This window comes from Elgaria multicarinata, chromosome 5 (genome assembly GCF_023053635.1).
Source record: "Elgaria multicarinata webbii isolate HBS135686 ecotype San Diego chromosome 5, rElgMul1.1.pri, whole genome shotgun sequence".
Taxonomy (NCBI): domain Eukaryota; kingdom Metazoa; phylum Chordata; class Lepidosauria; order Squamata; family Anguidae; genus Elgaria; species Elgaria multicarinata.
In genome coordinates, this window is record NC_086175.1 from 67,821,509 (window position 1) to 67,848,967 (window position 27,459).

At 41.5% G+C, this 27,459-nt stretch overlaps 1 protein-coding gene across 1 annotated transcript in view; it reads right to left on the reverse strand.

Moving 5' to 3' along the window:
• Positions 1-2,886: 2,886 nt before the first annotated feature.
• Positions 2,887-27,459, reverse strand: part of LOC134398909 (amine oxidase [flavin-containing] B-like) — a 59,182-nt gene continuing 34,609 nt past the window's right edge. Inside the window, exons 4-15 of the mRNA XM_063126553.1 lie at positions 25,704-25,808; positions 23,825-23,916; positions 17,401-17,542; positions 15,987-16,136; positions 14,577-14,736; positions 12,500-12,596; positions 10,682-10,735; positions 9,493-9,550; positions 7,642-7,739; positions 5,454-5,565; positions 4,629-4,691; positions 2,887-3,477 (exon numbers count right to left, since the gene is read on the reverse strand). Coding sequence (XP_062982623.1) covers positions 3,307-3,477; positions 4,629-4,691; positions 5,454-5,565; positions 7,642-7,739; positions 9,493-9,550; positions 10,682-10,735; positions 12,500-12,596; positions 14,577-14,736; positions 15,987-16,136; positions 17,401-17,542; positions 23,825-23,916; positions 25,704-25,808 — 1,302 coding nt within the window. The 3' untranslated portion in view covers positions 2,887-3,306. The remainder of the gene's footprint in view (positions 3,478-4,628; positions 4,692-5,453; positions 5,566-7,641; positions 7,740-9,492; positions 9,551-10,681; positions 10,736-12,499; positions 12,597-14,576; positions 14,737-15,986; positions 16,137-17,400; positions 17,543-23,824; positions 23,917-25,703; positions 25,809-27,459) is intronic.

Consider the following 27,459-nt stretch of genomic DNA (forward strand, 5'->3'; position numbering starts at 1 on the left):
TTTCCTTCTACCTCTTTTGAGAAGGGAAGGATTGTGGAAACAAGGTGAATACAGTTGTTCAAATAGATTTTTTTTAAGGTGACGCATACAAATGATCCCAAGAGATTCATGATTTTGGGTAAGTAGATAAAATGATCTGGATTTGTGGGGTTAGTAGACAGATCCAGGTCAAGATTTTGGAATTGATGGATCTGGACTTTGAATTTATGTTGTTTGTTGAGTAATGCTGCCTATAGGTCTGACATTTTTCAGAGAGCATCACACTGGTTTATAAATGGGCATCTTTTTCTTGAAGCTGCAGCTTTCATTGTCTCGAGGGCATATGAAGCTGCTACATTTTAAAGCTAAGCAGGCCTCATTCTATTGACTGCCTGAATGGGACACTGTCTGGAAACCCCTAGGAATTTGCACTGAGCTTCTTGGAGGAACAGGTGGGATGTAAGTGAAATTAATAAAATAAAGAACACCTGAGAAGAGACCAGTCTCTTTTTGGAAAATATGAAATATAGACAGATCTCTGTACAACCTAAGCTGAATGCAGGTCAACAGCCATGTATGGTGGCCCACCACAGGTGCCATAAAACTTGTTGTAGGTGCCCACCTAGGACGGCAAAACAGCAGTGTAGTGTTAAATTTTGAAGTGCAGACTCTCATCATGATTGTCCCCATAGCTGCAATCCCAAAGAGGGACCCATGTACAGACACAGACACAGACACAGACACACACATACACACACTGCAGGCAGCTGTGTTGATCCATACCAACAAAAGAACTTTAGTAGTTCTATGTCCACCAGGAGCAGGTGATTTTTTTGTTATGGGTCTTAATTGCCCAATCAAGTTCAGGATACCCCCAAATGCTTTGCATTACAACAGGGAACAATCTATTTTTAGTTGGAGGCCCAGTATTGGGCAAAAGGCGGGATGATGATGATGATGATGATGATGATGATGATGATGATGATGATAATAATAATAATAATAATAATAATAATAATAATAATAATAATAATAGAATTCATTCTCCCAGTCACTGTGAAGGTTGCAGCTAAAGTCAGAGGGGATGGAGAATGTCAGGGGGTGGCACAGCAGACAACATCAGTGCCCTCGCTGATAATAAAGAAGTGTTGGTGCTGTGTCCCTGTGAACCCTGTCTCCACTACACCACTGCTTCAAAAGCTGAAGATGCTGCCAAACATCTCTCATGTCACCAGGACTGACCAGAGGCAAAGGACCTCCTCCCGTTCATGTACAAAACCCAACTGGACTGGTAGTTTAATCTTTCTTCAACACTGGCACCCTCCACCACACCTGAAAGCAACAGGCTTGCTCAGTGGGTGGAGGGTGGGCTGCATAGCTTTCTCCTCCATCACCTCACTGTCACCTCCCAGAATCTGCTGCCTGAGGCAACTGGCAGGCTCACTTTGTCTAAACATAGGGCCAGCTCTGCAGACCACAGTACATGGTTGCTGGCTTCCATTCACCTTCGTGACTCACAGGCTTGTAGGACTGAACCCTAGCTTAAATCCTGCCACAAGTAGGCCACCGAACGCCAGGCATTGTAAAATGCCACTGGAACTGGCCCTGTTGCTGTCAATGGCACTGTTTGAGCAGCAAAACATTAAATCCCACTTTCCACAATGGAGAGAACAGAGGGCCTAGCGCCCTTTCCCACCATGGCTTTCTGCTTCTGTATCCTGCGTGAGTGTTATCACATGACAGATCAAGGGAGAAGAGGCATTTTCACACATGACACCAAGAATCCTTTCCTTCTATTGTAGAATGTCAGTCCTATCAGACATGAAGTGGGAGAGAACTGTTTCTAAAGTAAATGCATATTTTATACACTTAGTTTTGATCCCTAATGCATCATCACGATTTTAAAATCATGTATCTATCACTAAGAAAGATGTGAGTGTGACACGGTTTTTAAAAGGGCCTTGCTTCTCCATGGCCTTCACAGAGATAAGACATGTTTCCTTTCCTATATTACATTTCAAGATACCTTTCAATACGGGAGGCTCATGCACATTCAAAATCCAGTGTGTGTTGGATCCAGACTTAGAGCAAACCCACTGACACCAACAGCAGTAATAATCAACTTAAGCATTGTTACTTTCGAGGAGGGGTCTGCTCTAAGCACGATTAAGTATGGATCAAACTCAATGTCTGTTTCTCAAACTGGGATCCTGAAAAACTTATTGAATAAATTAATAAATAAATGTCTCCAGCCCTCATAGTTATGGAGAGAAACTTGCAAGTGTACCACCTTAGTACCTAAAAAGTTAGCAAATGGATAGGAAGCAGTCTTCCTGTGCCATGCCCAGTTCTTTCTCTTCCCGCCATGGGTATGTGAGCTCCTTACATGTTTTAATTTACTCCTGGCAATTTTAAGGGTCTGACTAAGATGTGCTCATATAAATAAAATATATGCAACACAGGCTCCAGAGCCAAAATTGATATTACTTTAAAATAAATTTGTATCTGGTCTTTTTGTCATTTTCCTTTAGAGTAGGCACATCAGGCCCAATCCAGATCCTAAATGCCCCCCTACCCGCCATGCTGGGGTTCTGATCTGGATACGGCTATTTATGCCCACTATAGAATAAAAAAATGAAAGTAAAATCTTTAGTAAAATCTTTAGCGGAGAGGAACATGAGCACAATAATTTTTCTTCTTCTGCCTCCTTTTTTGTCATCATGCACAGGTGCATTCCTATACAAACTCTTGCATTCCAGGAGTTGCATGTGGATGAATATACACTGTGCATGCTTGCATGTTTTAGAATCTGTAGCCTGGAGTGAAAACCCCAAGATAATAAACTCTCTTCCAGCCTTTTAGTAATACTTTTTGCAAAACATCTCAGGATTGGAAGAGAAGCCAAAAGATGCTTCTGAAAATCGTCGACCCCAAATTCATGTGGAACTCTGTCACTGGAATTTATTAACTGATAGCATCTCATGTATGTATCAGTCCCCCAGAACATTTGGAGATGAAGGGTAAGTTATACAACTACTTTTTTCCACTGCACAATGACGTTTTGCTCTACCGTTGTGAGATCTGTGTAGACTCTGAGTTAGTAAAAAGAAAAACATGTCAACACTGGCCTCCAGAGAAACCTGTATATTTTTTTTAATGGCACCTAATTTTGTGGTGGCCTCAGTAACACACCTTGGACCCTTTCATGAGGCCACATTTCCTAGGATAAATGCATGGGGAAATTGAGAATGCCAATAATCAGAGCTCAGTGAGAGTAAAACGATTGTGAGAACGTACACAAACCAGATCAAGACATACAGCTTCATATTAGCACGCCCATTTCCCGTTTCGCACCAGCAGACCCTTTCTACATGCAAAGAGCCCAGCTGCAGCCACTGACAACAAGAAAGTAGAGAATCCCATCATCTTCAGTAGTGCAGGTACAGAAGGTAAGTTCCTTTCCCAAAAGGTAGTAGTGATCGGCAGGGCTGGGACATCCTGGATGGAAGAACATTTAGCATTAGTGTGAGCTGGGCTGCTTTCTGACAAATGGAACAGCAGAAGCTCAAAGGCATCTGAAGCATAAACGCATTTAACCGGTTTGAGAAGCCTCTGTTTCTAAAAGTTTACCTCCTTGTCTTATTGCTTCCCTGCAGTTCTATTGAAAAGGTAGGAGTGAGGATGGGCGGTGAGTGGGAATTTTGTTTGGTCTGTGTTTTTAAGTGAACTGACCTAAATAATACTTCCAAAAATAATATGCAGATCAGAACACAGTCATTCTTCAGATTGTGCACTTCCCTGAATTTTGTGATATTGTTCTCAGTGCAAGGATTGCATACAGTTTTTAGGGGAAACTGTACAAAATGCATATTTTAGGGGGAACTGCATACAAAAATGAATATCAATCCCCATGCCTTTCCTTTCTTTTTCTTTTTTCTAAAAAAAAAGATGGATGCAGAAATGGGATGGAGCAGAATTATTTCTGAAGACATGCAAAATTGACCCAGATTGGAAACAGACCGATTTGTCCCTCCCTAGTTAGGAGACACTGTTTACAAAAGTGATGAACATTGCATCTCACCAATGGAATGATAACAAATAAAAGCTTGCACGGCAAGTTCTGTGTGCTGAAATTCCCTCTTCCACAGAGCAGTTAAAGACACAGGAACCCAGGCCACGTTTGCATCTGGCCATCATGTTGAGAACCATGCCATCTCCTAACTGGGCGCTGTTGCTAAACACCACTGTGCCAAATCACTGGAAAGTGGCACAGATAAGTAGTGGGATGAATGAGAGAGAGGACATTTTCTCATTCATGTAGTATTATAATTCATATCTTACTAGAACTTGGGGTGGGAAGTGGCGTGGGAAGTGGGGGGGGGGCACAGAAGCAAGGAAACCACCAAATGACCAGTGGTTGGAGGAAAGCGTGTGTGGCCTTCTGGATAACTCCAGAAGGCCAAATTGGGACCAATTTAGGCATGCTTGAATTGGCCTGCAGGCCCATACCTTGGTGTTCAATGTATCTCATAAGGTAATTGATAGATGCCTGGTTATATCAGATAAATGCAGCACCACTTCACCTCAAACCATCATCACCATCATCATTATCATCACCATCAATATCATAGGAAAAATGGCATACTTACATGTGATTCTGGTTCTGACCTCCAGATTTCTCCTTCTGAAATTTTCCCCATAGAGCACAATATCTAAAAAAAAGAAGATTAATCTTATTAGTTCTTCAAAGGAAATGCACAACTTCCATATTCAACTTTAAAACAGCTACTGCCAAATAGCTTAGAAGGTAAAGGCTTAGAAAATAATGATACACCAAAAAGCATGGTGAAAATGCATTCCTAATCTTGGAATGCATTCCAAGATTTCTGACTAGGTTGGATCAAGCCACATGAAACATTGCCCCCATGTAAATGGACATGGGGACAAATCCTGCATCTGCAAAGAAAGTCAAGTTTGAACTGGTTCTCAAATGAACTATTTCTAGGCAATGTTTTGGAATAATGCAGCCCCATCCACATCCCTACATTTCAATTCCAAGTTTCCTGTCCAATTTGATGCTCTCTTCTGATGACACAGCCATCAGCGGAGGCCCCGTTCTTCATCTCACTGCCAACAGATGTTCAGTTGATGGGGCAGGGTCCAAACTCCCCCCAACTCCATGGGAGTCTATGTGGTCCCCACTTTATTGGTATCCTGGTATATTGAGAGTTTTCCATTTCACACCTCCTGCAATTTTGATTTTGGCTGCTGACATTTAGCTTTTGTTGTTTGCTTGTTTTTATGGGATGTTTTGGTGATTATACATTTTAATTTGGAATCTTGCAAACTATCTTGAGAAGGGTCTTTTAGGGCTCAATTGGGAGCTATAAATATTTAAAATAAACTTGCAAACAAGTCCAATTGGCCTTTATGAAGACCTGTTTAAAATGTCCATTAGGCAGCAGACCCTGTACCTCTTTGGCTGCTCTCTCTCCAGCCTGCACAGCCCCTTCCATGTAGCCACTCCATTCTGTAGCCGTCTCCGTGCCTGCAAAGAAGATCCTTCCAGCTGGCTCCCGAATGATCCTTTAAAACAAACATCGAATATGAAAAGCAGGAGGGATACATTTCCTTGATCATACGTTAGGCAAAGGCATTCATATCATTCTAGCACATGACTTTTGTAACCTGTGGCAGATGGTTTCTGGCCTTCTTGAGCTTTCTCCAGATATTTTGGGTCAAAAATGCAATTAAGATGCACATTCAAAAGTGAAATAGCCCCACCGCCATCACCATAAAGCTGCTATTCAGATCAGCCGGGAACACTCCCCTGGCACCAATTAAAGCTTCCCTCTGATGCAAACAATAGCTTCAGGGTGGTGATGGTTTTCATCAGGACCACAGCAGAGGGTGAAGAATGGATTAAACTCTCTCTCCCCAACTTCAGTGGCTCCCACCACCACACACAGTTGCTATTTGCATTTTTTAAAACCTGCATGTTAATTGCATTCATGCAATTGACATCTCATCTAGTTTGGCTCATGGATAGCAATACTCTTAACAACACTATGGCCTAAAAGCATTAGCAGAAGACATTGCTATGCTAGCGGAGCTCCTTTGCCTTTTCCTGTTGTGTAAGCGCTAGCAGACCACTTTGCAAAACTCAGATCTGCATAACTGGATTCTTCCCTTACACATACCTCACAACCTGGACTCCACTAGCACAATGTCATTTACCTTGTGGGTGTAGATCTAGCAGTTTATATGTTTTTAATAAGGACTAAGTTGTGGAAGCCAAAGAAAAGAGAATAATTAGTGATGCATCACTTGCCATCAAACTGACGCATTAAAACACATGCAAGCATAATACTGATTAAAGCACTCCTGTGAGCAGCAGAGAACATGGTTTTTTACTGCTGTTCGCAGTGATCTGTAAGGCCTGTATTTTCCAAGCACATGTTTAAAAGCAGTCAGCTTGCTAAGGGAGGTGGTGTCCTGAAAGCAGTCCATGAACCCCTCTTGCCCCACAAGACAGGACTTAATTATCTATAAGGGATCATTTGCAGAAATCTTTTATACCACAAGTCACTGTATGCACAACCCATACCCAGCACAGTACTCTTCTGCTGCATGCTTGGGATGTGATACATCATGGAAATCAATGCACAGAAATCTCTCAGTTCACATCATCCTTTTTTTGTTCCAGAGCACTTAATTCTGACATGAAAAGCCAAGAACATTTATCAATAAATCTGTTAAAATACTAATTTACTAACATATTATAAACACAGATTTTAGCTGGATGTTAATTAAAGCTGTTGCATGTGAAAAAATGCTTCCTTCTGATGGCATTGATATAAGCACGAAACATGTAACTCTTTTTTCAGGCAATATACTTAAAACATTTCTAAATAATATATGTATTATTTTGAATGGGGGAAGTTATCGTCATTAAAGATCCACAACATTTCATTCAACATCGAGGTGTGGGAATATCTGTTTAATTAAAGTATAAAAATGTAATAAATAAATAGATAAAATAAAATCCTATTCACACTTTCCCAGGAGTAAGTCCCATTGAACACAGTAGGATTTACTTCTGGGTGAACATGAATAGAACTGAGCTATATGTAACCAATTAACTGGTTAAAGACATGGACCCTGTTCAGATGACATGCTAAGCCACGGGTGTTAGGCACTTTGAGCTAAACATTATGGCTTAGCATATGTGTAAACCATTCCTAACCATGGTGGCTACATAACCCTGGTTTAAACACACTCGCTAACCATTTGCTGCAAAGAGTTAGCGGCCTAACCATGGCTTAGCATGTTGTCTGAATAGGCCCATGGTTTTCAATCAATGGCAAAACATGAATCTGTTTACAGCTTTCATTAATTCCTGGGGGAACAACAACAACAATCCCCCTCAGTCAAGCCAACCTTGAATCCCCAGATAATGTTGGAATACACCTTCCATCAACCCCAGCCAGCATGGCCAATGTCCAGGTATGACAGGGGTTGTAGTGCAATAACATCTGGGGACACAAGGTTAGGAAAAGCTAAGTTAGAGAATGGCTTTTCTGATACTATTATCCAATCGTATTTCTGTCTTTTCTTCTCCTGAGCTCCTTCATGAGACATCCTTGCTTATTGTGACCATACCTTCCAAACTGAGTCATTATCCCTGGTGGGAAATAAGCTGTATAACATCCTCCAGAATACTGCTCTTCACACCAGTTCTTCTCTTCATAGTGGACTGGCTACAAAGGCACAAATAACAAAATAAGAAGGAGAAAGGAAAACCAAGAAAAAGCTTTTTAAGAAGCAAAGCACAGCAGGAACCCTTTTTTAAAAAAAAGAAAAGAAAAAAGCACAAATCACAATTAGGGATATATGAGAAATTCATTTCAATTTGTTTTCGATCAGCATTTTATCCAGTTTGCATCTTCCAGACTGAACACGGACTTGGACATAATATGTTTCTGTATTCTGTTCATTTCCAAACTCCCACAAATGTCTTTGACAGCATGCGTATATTTGAAAAATGCACATGAAAAATGTGCACTTCGGAAAAATGCATCCCAATGATGCTTTAATCAATGGGAGAAGAATGCATACTTTTAAAGAATGTGCACAAGTGATGTGTACATTTTAAAAAATACACACAAAATTTGCATGGTGGTTTATGCGAAAAGGAAGAAACAAGGCTCACAATCAGATATGGATATGGAACAAGCTTCGAGATGGAATTCAGAGAATTCGGTGAGCGTGACTTCCACTGATTCATACCTCCCCAGTCACAGTCAATGGAACGTTCTGAAGATACCTGGTGATGTCCTCCTATATCACTATACAGGCCTTTCTGAACCAAGCACTCTCCATATGCATTGAACGACAACTCCTATTAACCTAGCCAATAAGGACAATGGCCAGTCTGGCTGTGGATGATGGGAACTGTAGTCTAATACATCTGGTGGGGGCAGTTTGGGGAAGACTGGATTATATCCTTCTGGGAAACTTCTAAGTTTTATAGCCAGAACAAAAGAAACACCAACATTTTATGCTTGATTTCACCTGGCTGTCCTTAGTATCTGGAAACAGCCCTTTTCTGTTATTAACATTGTACTGAAGTGCTTTTTATATTGTATACATAAACAAACATTCCCCACTGAAATAAATAAGAGAGGGGGGAAATGACATATGTGTATTAAAATCATATATCATATAAAAGAAGCTCTCCTGAGTTATAGCTAAAAGTGATCCTATTTACCTTCTCCCCTGGCATGGTTCAATGATGTAAGTTGCAGTCCAATGCATCTGCAGGGCCCCAAGTTAGGGAAGGCTGGTATAAGTCTCTTAGGATTCAATATAGAAACATTTATCTATCTGAAGCCACCTTGAGATGCCTGGTGCTGGGCAGGTGCTCCCCATGGCTGGCAGAACCTCCAGTTTATTAAACTTGAAGATTTGCTAAGGCTACATGAGCAAGACACCACTTCCTAGTTCAAGAGTGAGGAGTCAGTAGTAGCCTTAAGGGCCAATTGTGTTCTTGCTCATCCCCTGGGGGATCATGATGTTGGGGCATGCGGGGTGGGGGTGGGGGTGGGCCCCTCCAACCCTCACTCCCTCTCTCTCAAAGTCCCTGATGTCATAGGGGTGTCTTTCTCTGTGCAGAGAGCCACAGAATTCCTTAAGAAGGTTAGCTAATAATCCCTAAGGACAGTTATATGAGTCAAGGGAAACCAGAAGTATTGTAGTACATATGTATTGCCAGGAGAAAATTGTTTGCCTTCCTCCATTGTCTGTAACTTTGTTTAATAAGTATTTACTGGCTCTCATATAGAATTGCAGACATAGCCAACTATCTAATACGCAATAACAGCTGTTAATATTTTGTATTATATTTTGGAAATCAATAAACTTTGGAAATTCATATACAGCTCACAAAATGATTGCTTTATGAATCCTCTTGTGCTGCAAGAAAAGAATATTCTATGGAATTTCAGTGCTTACATATAAGGCTTCCTGTGATCCCAACACCTTTGCATAGAGCTCACAGATCCGTGTTTTCCTATTAGAGAAATATTAAATAGATATGCATTGCTAATCTGAACTTACTTTAAAAGGAAAAAAATAGTTTGATCTGAATTTGGATTTTAACACACATGTTTTCAAGCAAGTTCCCCCCTCCTATCCTTCCACTACCTGCTTTTTGTAACATTTTGCCTGATGAAGAGATCTGGAGATCTCAAAAACTTGAATCTTCTTTCGGTGATCTTTCGATTGCCTGAATAAAGGTATTACACTAATATGGGTTTCATCTGTCAATGTAACCCTCAGCCGAGTAATTAACTATGCATCAAACTAAACACTTTAAACTTGGCAAACAGACAAATGTTCTAGATTCTGGTTTTATGTGCTAATCTTTCAAAGCCAGGAGGCATTTTTAGAGACAGATATGTTTTCACTCACCAATAAACAGCTCTGTCCATTTATGGTGCTCCCTTATAAATAACTTTGGCATCTATTAACTTCACAGCAACAAGGGTTACTCAAGGGACACAGGTGCTTAACAGCACACTGACAAGTAAGATAGCATCACATTTATGGCAGTCTAAAATGCTAAATGCCATATCCACCAATAAATTAGTACAGTTAAATAAATACAGCTTTTTCAAAAGACAACTTTCCTACCAAACGAAATATAAAAGTCGCCTAATCTGACATGTTCATGCTACTTATATTGGAGTTATTGTTTGTTTAGTATATTTCTAAATTGTCCAATAGAAATTATCTCACTGGTTGTACTGCCACTACACCAAAACAAATAATTTGAAAATCAGCATACCCTAAAGCATAAATGCAATTGAGGGACTTTTACTACTAATAATAATAATTCAGTAATGCCAGTTTGGGACTCATAATGCAAATGTAATTATGTCTTTAAAAAGTTTGAAGGATGTCTTCAATAAACACTGGCACCAAAAGGGTGGTTTTTTGGTGTTTTTTTTTTTGCATTTCCCATCCTTAATTTGAATAAAAAAACCTACCCTGGCTGGAATGTATGATCAGTTTTAAAATGGCACACTTACACTTTCTAATCCAAGAGTGAGCAGACTTCAGGTTTATGAGATCTACTACCTTTTTATTTTGGTTTATTGAAACTCCATGATCCACTAACCCAGTGGTTTATTTTTTATACCTTTCTTCTTTAGTGAGATGAGTCAATCTTCTACACTTCCGAGCAAGGATGAAGCTAAAATTTAAAATTACCAAAAGGAAAAAAAAGGAATAAATTAAGAAAAACTTAGAGGAAAATCTATTATCACATCATAAATACATTTTAAAATGCGGCCACATGGGTCCAGTTGAATTTTAATATGATGTCCTAAAATGCTTTTTCAAAACTTTCAAAACTTCTGATGGCACCTTTCTATATTAAATGGCAACACTGAAACACAAAGCATGGAGTAGCCATGTTTCTTTTTTTCCTTCCACACTTCTAGGACACTGCGAAAGGGAGAAGTATACTTTTGCCCATGGAAAAACCCAATGACACCTCAGCACCAGTTTCTGGAGAATATGGGTACTATTTCACCCATGTCCTGTTTACGGACATCCTAGAGGCAGCTGATTGGCTTCTGTGGCAACAAAATGCTGAAATAGAGAGGCCTTTGGACTGATCCACCACAGCGCTTATATTCTTATATACAGGTTGGGGCAGCAAACACACCCCGCACATGGGAAATATGAAACTCCTCCCTCTCCCATGCATGAAAAAAAAAGATTCATGTTTTCTGTTTCAGTACTTCTATATGATAGGGTGACCATATGAAAAGGAGGACAGGGCTCCTGTATCTTTAACAGTAAAGTGGAAATGGGAATTTCAGGAGGTGTCAATTGAAGTGGGTGAAATTCCCTCTTCATCACAACAGTTAAAGCTACACTAGCTCTAGTAAAGTGGCCACATACAAAAGAGGGCAGGGCTTCTGCAGCTTTAACTGTGTTGATGAAGAGAGAATTTCACCCTCTTCTATTGACACCTGCTGAAATTCCCTTTTCTACATTACTGTTAAAGATACAGGAGCCCTGTCCTCCTTTTCATAGGGTCACCCTACTATATGACATATGAAGATGGGGCAAAGTCTAACATATTAGGCTGAGACAAAATAAATCCCATTAAATCCCATTCTGAGGGCTTTTCTGCATGAGTCTTTTAATCCACAGCTTTACTGAGGCTTCTGCTTCTGGATGGAATATGTGCTACCTCCAGTATTTCTGTGAACCGCCCAGAGAGCTTCAGCTATTGGGCGGTATAAAAATGTAATAAATAAATAAATAAATAAATATTTGAGGCAGTAAGCATACCAGTTGCTAGGGAACGTGGATGGGAGGGTGCTGTTACATTTGTGTGCTGCTTGTGGGTCCCTCGCCAACAGCTGGTTGGCCACAGTGTGAATAGAGTGTTGGACTAGATGGACCCTCAGTCTGATCCAGCATGGCTCTTCTTACATTCTTGTCACTTTTTTCCTGGTTTTTTTTCCCTTCTCTGCTTGTCTGTATGTTCCATTACATTATCTCTAGGTGGCATTGTGGTACAGCGAAATAGCATAGCTACACTAGATTTTAATTCTGCCATTCCCTAAAATACTGGACTTTTCCTGATCAAAAAACCCTGTGAAAATAGTTGCAAAGACCAGGACAGACCCTAGTAGATAATGATGTTGTGTAAAGCACCCGCAAACTACTGTGAGTGAAGAATCACAAGCACACAATAAATGCCGTGTGTAGAAAGGCTTTTAATGCACCAGGATTCTTCTTCATGGACAACTTTGTATACCACATAGGAAATAAAAGACCACTGTTTGGTATTAAGGTTCTTTCCCATAAAGAAATATGCTCCAATAATATGGCACATACTTCAGTCAAGCCACAGATACGTTTTTCTTCACATTTAGGCTCTGCTTCTCTCCCTTCCTCTTTTACAAGTTTCAGAAGGCAATGTTTGGGTATTCCTTACCCAATTATGGCTGGAAAGCTTCCGTCAGGTTTGGTGTCATCTAATGTCAAACCAATAGCTGCTTCCTCATCTTCAATGATCATAGTACCACAGTAATCTGAGGAGGAGTGAAAAGTGAATGTAGATGTCAGTAGTCCTGGTAATTCCAATGACTATTAGATTAGAATTATGAGCATCTAATAAATACCTCATGCCTTTTAACAATACCTGCCAGGTGCTTTATTAACAGGGGCAACACAGGAATATTAATTAATTGGGATGCACATGCAGCCATTTAAATATTGCAGGAAGACTTAATCACTGGGGATGGCACCCACAAGAGCCCTAGAGCAGCTGGGAGAAGGCTACGATATGAAAGGGCACTCAGCATTTTGCCAGAGACCCAGCAAGAGGTATTTCCCTCCTTTGTGCCAGAAATCCATTAACTGTGGTGATGTCAAGAGTTGAATCCAGAACCATACGCAGGCAAAATAGCAGGACTTTGCAGGACTACGGACACTAAAGGCCTGTAAGAATGCCCTGAACACCCACCTACCAGTACTACCATATCTCATTCAGAAGAGTCTGATCTGAGACCCCTTTTTAAAATTCTGCATTCATCATGTGAGCTAGTAGCATACTTTTTTATTTTAAGGAAAGTAGGAATTCTTGGAGTGAGTGCCCCGTTGTGGGCTTCTGTGGCAAACTTGCAGGCACAGAGAATATCCACAGGTTTGGACATAACCTAGTGTAACACATTCATCATAAAGGTAAGAACATAACTCCATCTTGGGAAGAACCTCCCCAGAGAGGCTCTGACGACTTTTCAGCAGGAGACAAATGCCTTTTTCTTGTCTTAGACCTTTTAGTTGCATTCTAAATGTTGATTTAATGGGAGTTCTTTATCTTGGCTCGGTTTTGACTTGGGCTAGATCTACACTACTGCTTTATAGCAGTATTGAAGTGCACTGATAATTGTTGGGACAGAAGACATATTCCATATACCACTGTCATAGTGTTATTTCCTGCTTTTTATTCCACATTGGTAATGATTTGACAAAAGGTGAAGATCTGGACCTTCTGCTGTTTTAATGCTATTGTTTGTTTTATTTGCTTTTCTTTCTTTCTTTTTTTTTAAAAAAATATTTTTTAGCTACTCCGGGTGGGAACCCTTTCAAGGTTCAAGAGCAGGGAATACCTAAGTTAACCCAAGATGCTGACGAAAAGAGAGATGAGAAGAATGTGGAAGAAAAGTACATTTTAAGTCACTTCAATTTATATTTGTTTGTATTGAAGTCCCCATCACATGGATACATACATGATGAAAGGCTCATCTACACCTATGAGCCTTCCAGGACTCAAGGGGAAGGATCTTGGGCTTTACCACTTCCAGGATCCTCCCCTTGGGTCCATATGCCAGCTGTCGTCCCAGAAGCCAACAGGGACATTCCAGTGTGGTGCAGCTTCTTCTCTTTTTTTTTTAAGGAGAGCCCTTGTGAGCCTGCACAGCAGTAAGTAAAAAAGAAGAAGAAATGGGGAACTCAGTTCCACCATCCAAGGGATGGCAAAAATGCTGCCCCCCCACCGCCGATGGGCATGGAGCCATGCCACGCAGCTCCGTGCTCGTTTGAGGACCCAGGAGCCCGCAGTACACCACATGTGGTCCTCTGGGTTGTCCTGGGACTGTGGGGAAAAATGGGAAAAATGGGAAAATGGTTGCAATTATACCAGGAAAAGTCTCTGGTCATCCCTGGTCCACCCCAGGATCCACAGGGATGCACAGGGATGACCTAGAGACAAGCCCAGGATAAACATATGGTGCAGACATGCCTGAGGTTGTACGTATTTGCTTTTACTAACACATTTTTGAATAATTCTGTACTAGTGAAAAACTGCAGTGGGGGTGAAATCATCCTTAAACACACACACACACACACACACACACACACACACACCTTGAAGATTGGGAAAAGCTGTTAGAAAGTTCTGAAATTCCTTTTAAAATTTTGACATTGTTCACAAATATAGATTACTATAAAGTGAAACATGTTATCCCCCAGCTCATTACTTTCCTATCCCTTCAATTAACATGCAATACCTTTTTTCCTCCAGAATGCTTCCGTGTAGTACACTATACATTTGATGACTGATCCCATAGGAATCCGGTTGATCAACTGGTTTCTCATTGGAGGCAAGGGTGGGTTGAAGTGAATCTTCATGCTAAGTGCTGGAGGGATGGCACTAATAACATACTGGGCCTTGAAGAGAAATGCAAAGAGAATTAAAACCTGTTTTGACCAGTTATATTTGACAGAAACCAGTTATATTTGACAGAAAATTTGACTCACATAAATAAGGATACATATTTCTCATTGTGTTATGGTCATAGAAGTCATAAAATGACAAGCAAGATGTTAGATAAATCACAAAAATAAAACTTCTGCGCTTTTCTTAATGTTTGCAAAGACTGCCAAAAAAAGCTCCTTGCGGGAGTGTCCGTATGATGCTGCATTGGAAGGTGATTAGCTCAAAAGCCCACAGCATCGCAGCTGTGAGACAAAATCGAAAATGCTACTTGAAGCAGGAGGGAGTGGGGGCTATTTGGGAAAACTGCAGCGCCAGCGGCCGTTCCCTTGTCAAGCCTGTGGTGAGCTATGCCTACTGGATAACCCCTGGAGAACTCAGAGCAGAGGTTAAAGTCACAGTAATTCGAGACTTTGAAAATTCAGTTTTGGAGGGGGGGGGAATCTCAACACGGCTGCGAGCTGACGGCTGCGTCAAATAGCCAGTGCTGCACCACTGCACAGCCACTATGGGCTTAATAGAGCATATAGACACCCTCGGATTACGTTTGATACAAAAGCCAAAGCATTTGTGGGGGTCTTCAATGTGTGGTCTTAGTCTTGAAGATGTCCTCTTAATTGGTACCTAAGTATTCATAAGAAGATGGCTGCAATTTTTCAATCTAAATTGTTGTATAATGTCTCTACAGCCTTATTCTACAAGCCATAGGATTGGATCCAGATTTAGTTGTGTGCAACTGGGCTTGAGGAAGTGGACTTTCCTGCCCTCCTTCTTCCCCACGGCAGCCCCTTCAACCACATGAAAATACTTCATAGAGGACCAGGGGACCCTGCAGAATGGGGTGAGCTGTGGTAGAAGGAGGGGGATGGGTATTCCTGGAAATCAGGCCAAGGCCCCTCCTGTGAGCAGAGCTCTTCTGTCAACAGAAGGCAGTTCCTGGATCCAAGTCATAAACTAAAAATAGAGTAACCCAGTCTTAAGCCTCAGACTGCTCATGCTTGTAATGACAAGCCATGGTTTGCTGACATGTCAAATGCAGCCAATCTGGGGTTTGTGGGTTGTTGTTTTTAACAACAACAACAACAACAACAACAACAACAACAACAACAACAACAGAATAGCATGTAATATGTCATTTATATATCTTGCCCTTACATGACCAAGAGAACCTTTCTAGAAGTTAGAATTCCAAAATGTAAATCACCTCATAAGTTTCATGGTCCAATGTCTCCACTACGACATTTTCACCTGTCTGATCAATATAGGTTACAGGCTTCTCTAATTTAACACGATCTCTCAGGTAGTCCATAATCTTCTCACTAATTTGCCCAGAACCACCAATAAATTTCCTCTCCTGGAAGACAGATAGAGAAAATATAGTATAATACAAAAAGCAGTGGCTTCAAATAAAATCCATATGGAACATTGACCTATAAAAATGCAATAAATAAAATAATAAAATAAATAAATACAACAAAATTATTTTTTTATTTTTTTCAGTTCGAGCTGAACTACCCATATGTATTATATTGAAATACAACTTCCAAATACCATATACACTTCCTTCCATACATTGTCTGAGGGAATGATTCCAAGGCATCACTTTAGAGAGTGTAGCTTAGGGCATAATCCTATGCGTGTTTAGACAGAAATAAGTCTTACAACGCCCAGCATGTCCCAGCCAGCTATACTGTGAGTTCTAGGATTTATTTCTGTCTAAACACGCATAGGATTGCGCCCTGAATGACTATAATTTTGCTGTGATATATATTACATATGCCTGCAGAGTAACACTTGTGTATTGAGTAGCTTCTGGTGGCATAGCTGTGAGAAACAAGTGAGGCAAAGTATCAAGCCAATGGCTAGCTCTCAGAGTTCACTGGTGAAGCACAAAGTTTGCATACATAAGCTCTTTGGTTCAGTTTGGTTTTAGGCATCTCCATTATCTTGCTCAGCAAAGACTTCAGGGCCTTAGCTAGACCTAAGGTTTATCCCGGGATCGTCCCAGGGTTGTCCCTGCCTGATTCTGGGATATCCTGTGTGTCATTTACATGAAGAGGGATGACCCCGGGATGATCCTGGGATAAACCTTAGATCTAGCTAAGGCCCAGGTCTGGTTTGGGTGCTTGACAGATGATGTCTGTCGAGAGAGAGATGGGGGAGCGTGACCCAGTGGAGAGTCCTTGATCTCTTAATGACTTCTGATACCATCTAGGGTAGGCAATAGAGCGCTATTGGGGACCAACGGATCCCCCAAAACCATATTTGATGCTCATCAAGGTGCCTTACCCTTCCCATTTTTTTAAAAAAATTAACATGTTTTCTTTCCAGCAGCTGGGACCACATTCAGCCCATGAGGGCTTCTGGGCTGTGTGTCAGGCACAGAGACATTCTTAGGATATGAAGATGGTGAATGCAGATCTTCAGTTACTGTCTGGATGGGTGCACAGCAGTCTTCAGCAAATGGTACCAATAACATTTGTTCAATTTTAAATGCATTAAATTGCCATCTGGTGCACTGTGAGAAGATTCTGTTCTGTGTTTCCTGAGAACTGAGAAATTATTGCGATGATGGTCAAGCACAGAAAGGACCAGAAAAAACTGATGGCTTACAATACCTGGCCTCCATTGGTTGTGGAAAATATCCTGGCTGTCCCTCCACACTGTTTAATGTACCACAGGAACCAGAGGGCAGAGACCTCATGTGGCTCAGAGGTAACATCAACGTTCACAAACAGAGTGGCAAACCGCTTGGCAGCACTGCGTGCAAAACAAATAGGGAAATAACCTTAAGTCAGATGATGTTATTTGTCCTACTTTAATCTCTAGAAGATAGAAAAACCATGATCCTCGGAACCTTCATCTCTAGTTACAGTGAAAAGTAGCAATTTATCTTGCAGTCAGTGAAACGGCTTGTCCCCCATCATTACCACTGAGAGAGGTTATCAAAATATCTGAGAAAAACATACATTCTACAGCAAGACTCCTGGTCTTCATGGGACTTTGAAATGTTCGTGTGCAAGTTCCTCTTCTCTTCTTTTGAAACTGAATGGCCCAGGTGTCATGCTTCACTTGTGCCTAATTGTCTTTCTACTAAAGAACTCAGAGCTAGTGTAGTGGTGATAGTGTATTCCCCCCCCCCCAAAAAAAAAAAGATTCCTGACATTCTCTTCTTTGTTAGGGAAAGACGTTTAACAAAAAGTGTGTCTCTGTGTATGTGTGTGTGAGAGAGGGGGGGGCTCTTGGTGGAAGGGAGATAGAAAGGATCCTGTTCTTGCTAGTGAAATCTGATCTCTCCACTACCTCTTCCTTCTAGGCGTTAAACTGAGAAGTGCTGCCAGGGTTCAAGTCTACCTTCCAGTTAAGCCCTTCACTAACTATTTCTCAACTTGGAGGCTTTGAAGGCACAGATTGACTGGAAATGAGACGAGAAATGGAGGTAAAAGACAGGGGCCAGTGAGGAAAATCAGAAAATTGTAGAAGTGTGTGTATGTGTGAATGTGTATGTGCGTACACACACACACACACACACACACAGAGGCACTCAGCAGCCAGTAGAAACTTAAAAATTGGGACTGGCACCTGGGACACAATTTTTTATGGAGAGGAAGGCTATCCATGGCTACTAGTCATGAGGGCTATACATTCCCTCCAGTATGGGAGGCAGCAGGCCGCTCAATACCAGTGGCTGGGGGATACAAGCAAGACGTTGCTATTGTGCTGATGTTCTACTTGTGGGCTTCCCAGGGGCATCTGCTAGACTAGAGCAGCATTTGGTTTGATCCAACATGGCTCTTCTAATGCTGCTGAAAATTTAGTTTGGGACATTTCTATAACACTATTGGTTTATAGTGTAAATATATAATTAAAGTATAACTATAAAGAGAGAAGGGGTATCAAAGGAAGGAATTGCATGGGGGAAAATGTAAGAAAGGGAGATGACTGGGTCTGACCCATAACAAGTCCACATACATCCTTCTAAGTTTAGACGGAGCTTATTTTAATGCTGCTTTTACGAGCTGTATTTTTATTGTGATGTTTTATTGCAGTGATTTATTATTATTTTTATATTTTGTTTGTGAACCACCCTGGGAACCATTTTGACTAAACAGAAAGGTCCCCAAAGTCATTGTCGTCAGCAAATGGCATGTCAGTTGCCAGGGTCAAATTTAAAGTTTCCAGTAGCTCCTCGGTGCCTGTGCTAGTATATTTTACACATGCGCATGCATACACAGGCTCACATAAATGCTCAGTATGCAGAAATCTGGTGGATTTCAGTTAAAGAGGCCTAGCTTTAACTGAAATGTCCCTTTTAACATTTCATTTGCCATTCTATGTGCCATCCAGAAAATTATCCTTATATTGAAAACAGGCTAGTTTTTAAAGATCCCTTAATCTTAATTGTCTTGTAAATTGAAGGAGCCAATTACACATCAAACAAGTGAAAACAAAAGGGAAAAGTCCATTTAGGCATTTTTCTTGTTTTTTAATTATTTCCAGAAACCAACATCTTCCGTTTGTTGCTAGCTGAAAGAGCACACTATGCTTAAGGATGGAGTTGGCCTCTGGGGAGACCTGACATTTTGATCATTTTTCATGCATGTTATGACAGTAGAGTAATATTTCTAAATGGTCAACCACTGAGAAACCAAGACTGCAACTATATGCAGTATGGATTATATGGTTTGGCAGTCATGTAACTCAATTGCTGTTCATCACCTGCTTGAGGTGCCTTAATCCTGCCAATAAATGATAAAAAAAATAGCCCAGAATAACAAACCTCTTTCTAGAGATGTATGAGAAATTTGTTTCAATTCATTTTAGACCAGAATTTACCCAGTTCACACTTCCCAAACTTGAACACAAAGTCCATAAATTTCTGAGCTTGCGATGCTTTTGCAATTCAAAGAAAAATATTTGAAAAATATGCGTGGAAAAATGCATATTTTGGAAAGATGTGCACAACCATGCTTTAATCAATGGGAGGGGGAAAGCATACTTTTCAGTGTGCACTGAAGTGCACACGGCTCTTTGTCCAAATCATTAAAAAAGTGCAGGACTCCATGCTGCCTGCCTGCTGGTGAGACCCACATCTAGTACAATGGAAAGCTAGCAGTTCCTGCAACAATTGGAAATGAGTGAAATGCTCATTTCTGGAACAGGGCAGGTCATAAGAACATAAGAAGAGCCCTGCTGGTTCAGACAAAGGGTCCACTTACTCCAGCATTCTCTTCACACAGTGGCCAACAAGCTACCCACAGGAAACCCACAAGTCCAACAGCACCCTCCGGCCTATGATCCCCAGCAACTAGTGTACATAGGCACACTGCCTCTGTTACTGGAGGTAGCATAGAGCCATTGATAGCCTTATCCTCCATCCTGCAGGCCAGTGCAGCTTGCAGAAGGGCACTCCACTCACCTGCCCATTTCCAGAAATGAGTGTTCCCACTCATTTTCCGGGATTACTGTCAGAAGCATTAGTTCCTGTTGTGCAAGCAGCGGATCCCACAAGTGCAACGGAACCAATGGGAATGCAGTAGCAGTACTGGATCCTGCTCACCATCTTATATGTCATGAGTCAGAACAAGTTTCAAGATGGAATTCATAGAACTTGGATGAGGCTCAGGTTTTGCTGATTTGCCTGCCTCTACTTCTTTCGCTGCTATTTGGTAAGTGAAGGAAACAATTTGTGTGGCACACAGATCCATGTTTTGCTAAAAGGCAACTAGAGATGAAAGCAATGAACTAGAGTAAAAAAGATTCCCCTTTCTGTATTTTGATAACATTTAGTATTATTTGTCTTTGAGAAATTAAAAGGAGACTAGGAACGCTCTCCATTAGAACCATTTGGGAGGGAAATATAGGGCAGGATCCAAAAAGCCCCTTAAGCCATGCACAACTAAACCTGCAGCCATATTGGAGCTGTCCTGGTTTTGTCCAATCACAGCTCCTTGTGCTGTGTTGGGAAATCCTACCAAACCTCCCCCAAGTTTTCAAATTGGCCTATTGAATATTTCAGAAGCGGGGTCACAAAAGCACCCTGAGCTCATTGCACATGCCATGCAGCTCAGTGGTTCATGTCCTTAATAAGGGGCTCTCTTCAATCAACCAAAAGCATTAATACAATGCTAGAGAGTGCAGGGACTCTGTGCCTCTGGAAGGTTTTGACTCCCTGCCTTTCTAATGAACTATACAGGGAAATTGATCTCTTTCACTGTGTGGCCCTTGAATGATTAATCATTTGAAATAGGCATAGTTTACATGAAATCATTGAATCTAAACAGCTTTCTGACACAATTCTTCTGCATTTCAGCTTGCCAAATCTGACTAGTAGGAATCCAAGACATCATGCATTTTCAGCCACACAAGACAACATTCAGGTATGCAATACCTGACAAAGGCCAATTTGTTCTATTTGTTAGTAGAATTGTAGAGAAAATGGAGATTTACCTTTCTGTTCCATTGCATCCTAGGGCAAAAAAGCCACTCCAAAAACACCCACGCACCCACAACATAAACATTGATGACAAAGTCCAATTAAAAAGTACATGAAACATGCACAGCGGGTGATTTCCAAATGGAGAGACAGAAAGAGACATGGAGCTCTAGTCATTTGAAAGCCTTTGCCAGCGCTTAATCTGAGATAGGGTCAACTCATTCTATGTAGACCAGCATCCCCCAACCTAGTGTCCTTTGGATGGATTGGACTACCACTTCCATCATCCTTAGCCAACACATCCATTGGCCATGCAGGCTATAGAAGATGGGATGTGTAGTCCAACTTATCCAGAGGGTGCCAGGTTGGGGAAGGTTGCTCCAGACCAGTGGACTTCAACTAGTCCAGACCTGAGACCCACCTTGGACTCCCAAACTGCAACATGGGTCCCAATTTCACAATTACCCGACATGGCGGCAATAGCTATGTTGTGATGCATCTGGACTGATTGCATGACCCACTTTTGGGTTGCAATCCACCAGCTGAAGACCACTGCTCTAGACCAAATTCCAAAGCAGAGGAATACTGTGAATGTACACCCAGATCTAAAGTCCTGAAACTTCCTTTGAGTCACATGTGGGGCTTTCTAGGAACTTTATCCGATGCTGCTGTGATGGTAGCAGAAACACGGGGGCTAGCGCTTGCTAGTGCACCTTTAGACTAGCTCAAAATGAGTGCTTCCAGGCAGCTGGAGGGAATTCCATTGACTTGTCCCATTCCCGAAGCAGCAGTGTCCAGGCTTGTGCTGGCATCCACTGTGTTAACGCCCTGTGTTTAGCGCAGGTGGACTGCCCAGCGTGTGCTTGGCAGGACTGCCTCTACCTGGATATCGTCCAGCCGCCCTGACTTTGACCCTGATTTGGGAGGTAGTGCATAGGGGTTCCTGCACAACTTTCCACAAAGCTTTGCCAGTGGAATGTTTCTGTTGCTCTTTCTCTTCAGAAGCCGACATTTAGAAGGTCACGCAACCCTGGCTGCTTGATCGTTAGCGTCAGCATGCTAGTTGCAAAAACAAATGTTAAATGCTGGACATACAAATGCAAACACTCAAAAAGGCCTAACCACAGTTATTCATGTCTTACAGCCAGCTTCAATTTCTGTAAGTGGGGCTACCACTGAAGAGTTCGCAGGAACTACAGCTGGTAGCAAATGTAGCTTCCAGATTGACTGCAGCAGGCCACAGAAAGAGCATATCATCCCAATTCTAAAATAGCTGCAGTGGCTGCCAGATTTCCTGCATCCAGTTTCAAGTAGGCAGGACCACCCCTCCTCTCTCTGCCAGGAAATTCCCAAGAGAAGGGACAGATCCCACTTCCCAGATGTCTGAACGGATTGCTTGCAGAAGGCTTTTGAAATTAGACTGAGAGCCTCGGGTTATCCAACCCTGCATTAAAATCATAAATGGCCTACACCCAGGGTACCTAAAGGACCACTTTCTCCCAATCCTACCTACACCTACTCTTCTTCAGGTGCTCTTCTATTTAAGCTCCATGCGAAGGGTGGGTGGGTGGTTATCTGGGATAGGACCTTTTCCACAGTGGTATTAAAGCCTTGGAGCTATCCCATAGGGGAAGTATGGTCTATGTACTTGTTGCTAGCTTTCTGATGGCAAGTAATAACAGTTTTATTTCCGAGGGCATTTATGGATCTCAGGGCTGCTGTATTTGGGGTTATGTTTTTTCCACTACTGACATTCCCCCACTCCGATTTCTTGTCCTTTAATTAATTTATGTTTTCCATATGCATTTATTTCCCATATTTTAGGGAATATAATATAATACTCCAAGGCAACTAATATTGTTGTAGCTATTTAGTTGTAAGTTGCCTTGAGGCACGTTAGCACACATTGGTAGAGTAGAAATAACTGCAGCACACCGTCCTAGTGGTTCCTGATTTCAATTTCTGTGGCATTGTTGGCATGGATTCGTTCACATTCTTTCACCATGAGGAGATATTTGTACAGTTACCACTAGGAACCTCTCCTTGCAGTTGGCAAACTATGGGACCGTATCCCATTGGTAGGAGGCCAGCAAACATCAAGATAAGGCTTGCTCAATTGGTACTGTGACAACCTCTTAGACAATGATCCCATACGCAAACATGGTTTTTGTGCTGACCTTTGGCTTAAAGTCACCTTGAAATAGAAAAACGATTACATGGCTTAAATCAGCCTTCCCCAATTTGCTGCCCTTCAGTGTGTACTTCAACTTCCATCAGCCCTAGCCAGTGTGGCCAAAGGACAGGACTGGCACCAGATCAGGGTAAAGTTGGCTTAAGTATTACAGAACTAGCAGTTAAGGCTCTTTTGGCACCTTTAAAGAGTGTTGTCACATCCCATATACGATAAAAGCCTGTATTTTACAGATGGATATAACCACATTTCTAACTGCAGATCATTTTATTGTATCGCCCCACAGGGAACAGAAAGTAATCAAAAGCCCCATTCATTGTAATAGATACACTTCTCTACTTAGGATTGTGGTGTTTGCCCTAGACAATATTGATATCTATCTTATAGATATGGAATATATGAAACCATTTCTCACTTTGTCCAGCACACTTGGTCTAACAATTCTTGCATAGTCATTTTGTCCCACTCCTCTGCATGTGGTGCCTTCCATGGAGCTTCATTAGGAATCTAAGAGAGAAAAGGAGTCACATCTCAAGAAAGAAGCCACAGACTTCCAGAACTAAAGAAGATTCTACTTTTTACATTTTAAGGAATCAACCACTCTTTTCATTGAGTCCAATTCCCACCCCCCCATGTGAGCACATGTATCTGGTCAAGAGGGCAGGACTCCTGCAGCTTTAACTGTTATGATGAAGAGGGAATTTCACCAGGTGCTGCATGCATACAAATGACACCTGCTGAAATTCCCTTTTCTATACAACTGTTAAAGATACAGGAGCCCTGTCCTCCTTTTCATATGGTGTTCCTAGCCAAAAATTTTGGAGGGCCACAAGTTGCCCACCCTAGTTTGGAATCATGGGACTTACCTCTGAGTAGACATGTATCAGATTGCGCTATAAGATGCTACTATATCCATTTTGAAGATCAGGATTTCAAAATGGATATAGTAGTGACTTGCCTAAGGAGCCAAGGCACAAAATAGTACAATTCAGGCCATGGTTTGTGAGATTTAGTTATGGTTTTGAATGATGTCGGAATTTGCAAAGCATATTTTGCAGCTGGACAGGAAACCAGAATCAGAAACTGTTTTGGAGTGCATTTGCAAACTAGGGTTTGTGCTAACTATGAGAAAATATCTAAACCATAGCTACAGCTCCACCTCCAGAATCCTCTGCAGTTCCATAAAAATGGGAGTGATGAGTGGATGGAACCTGAAAGTAGACAATCAGCTCAAAACTATGGCTTTCCTTTACATGTGGCAGTCCAAACCATGCTTTGGGTTCTAAACTAACTATGTTTTGGTGTCTCAGATGAGCCAGTAAGTTTATTACAGATGTCTCCCAGATCTGTCTTTATCTGCAGGAGCTCTCAAATTTAAAAAGACTCATGGATTTGTTAGAGGGCAATTCTTATGCTACTATGCATCTACTTGGAAGTAAGTCCTCTGGAGTTCAGTAGGACATACTCAAAACTCATTTATTTTATTTACAATATTTATATTCCACTCCCCATTCAGGATTTCGGAGCAGTGGACAAAATAAAATCCAAACTCATGGATTTATACACATACGTAAATTTTATGTTCTCATGTTCTTATGCTACTTATAACCTAGGCATCTACTTGGAAGTAAGTCCTCTGGAGTTCAGTAGGGCATATCCAAAGTTATATTTGCAGAAGATTGTAGCCTTTGTCTTGTCATTGATTCAATTCAAAGGAAAAGGCCCAATACTCAGTCACATGATTGTTACTCTGTGAGATATTAGGCCACCTTTCTTGCTCCTGGAGCCAGTGGAAAGATCCAACCCCACAGTGAAGAACGGGGTTAAGAAGAAAGGGGCCAAATGGATATTGGAGTGTGAAGGGCCAGCATGGTGCAGTGGTCAGAGTGGAGTTGGGAGATCTGGGTTCTAGTCTCCACTTAGCCATGAAAGCTCACTGGGTGACTTTGGGCCAGTCAGGGTCTCTCAGCAAAATCCACCTCACAGGGTTGTTGTTGTGAGGATAAGATAGAGCGGAAGAGGAGGAGGATTATATATGCTGCCTTGGGTTCCTTGAAGGAAAAAAGGCAGGATATAAATGTGTGTGTATGTATATGAGTGTGTGTGTGTGTGTGTGTGTGTAGAGAGAGAGAGAGAGAGGGGAAGTCCTTCATTCTGGAACAGAATGGAGGTTTATGGGTCCAGTCCTGCCCAGGGGAACTGAATCTCAAATCCAAACACTGCTCTTCTGATAAACACCACCAATCCGAACAACTGTGGCACCTTAAATAAACCAGAGCATCTACAGGTCATACCTCCTTCCCCATTTCATCCATTGTCCTCCACAGATTGTTGTAATCCAAATAGGCAATGGGATTCCACATCGGAGGGAAAGGGCCTTTGAAGGGATAAGACTTGCCCTGCAAAGCAGAAAGAAGAACACTCAATTCCAATGTTTACCCTGAGAGTGTCTTGTAACAGAGGTGAATCATTGTGGAAGATCCCTACCAGCACAGATCCTTCAAATGAACATAAACAACATATATTTTAAAGTCCAGTTTTAAAACTAATCTCCTGTCCAAACTGATGCCAACAAGATCTTGTATCTGAATTGTGCATGTAGAGAGTTGTTGTCCAGCGTTAAGTACAGCTTGGCCGACTGCCTGAGTGAGCAGGGTGGCTGCTGCAGCATTTGGAGCTACAACAAGACAGGGGAGAAGGCTGAGGGTGACGGGCATTGCTCTGTTATTCCTCACCTGTCCTGTTTCCACATCACAGAGGCCGTCTTTGGATGGTCTTCCTTCCGACTCATATCACAGAAATAAGCTGAGCCATTTCCCAAGATGACAGGAAACGGCCTGGTTCATTTCTAAGAGAATCCTAATTTGGCTCCCCCTATTAGCATCCAACCCCCTCCCTCCCCCTCAGTCCCCCAAACCTTCCTTTTAAACAACACTGACTGGCAGCAGTACTCTGCTAACAGTGAGGGTGAAGGAGAGAGGTTGGTCTATCTCCCCACCATTGTCCAGCAACTGGTGCTGCTATGCTGTGTAGATTCTGGTGAAAATAGCTGTGACACTGCTGCTGGTAAACACAGGGGGAGAAGGGGGCTTGGGTGGGTGAGCCAGGAATCCTTCTCCAGCTTCAGTTTTAATCAGAGCAGGAGTGGGGGAATCAAGGTTTCATAATGCTCACCTCTCTTTTGAAACACCTGCACCTTGTTTAGCTCAATGAACTTTGCTGGCATCCTAATTTTGTTAATTTATAACTTATGTAGGCAACCTGGTGCCCTCCAGATATTTTGGACTACAACTCCCATCAGTCCCAGCTAGCATGGCCAGGGATTAAGGGAGTTGTGGTCTGGCTTAGAATATTTCAGAAATGCATATCAAGGACATGGTATGGTAGCTACAATCCATAAAAAAAATGTGTAAAAAGCTTTGGGAAAGGGTTGCCTCCTTGTTTCCATCGATGCTGCCTAAATTGCCTTCTATTTTTGACTTAATTGGATTGTGCATTAGGCTGCTTGTGTATAATATTCAGTTTTTAATAAGCATTTGATAAAGCGTCTGGTTAAATTGACAAATTAATTCAAATTAACTACAACATAAGCATGATAATCTGATTTAAAACGTTAATAAACTGATCACAATATGAATCACTTGATAGGAGAGATTTTATAGGTCAGGGTTATGTCTCATTTTATTTAGTGTCTTCAACAATAATCTTGGATGAAAGGTACAGAGCATATTTATTTAAAATGTGCAGCTGTTTCACAATTTACCCAGAAAATTTAGAAAGACCATCTCAATATAGGACATAAAAAGTAGATTTTTAAAATTGTAAACTAATAAAATCTGAAGAGATTGAATTCAAATGAAAGGACAGACTTAAAGCTCCATCTGACGAGTGTTTTATTGCACACTCATTACTGGGCACTCACGGAGTTTGCTCAGGCCCCTCACATGACATTGTCTGCCTCCCGCGCGCCTTTCGCCCCTTCTGACCTTCCTTGTGCAACAAAAAAAGCCCTCATTAAGTCCGATGTGTTTTTAAAGTCGGAATTGCTGT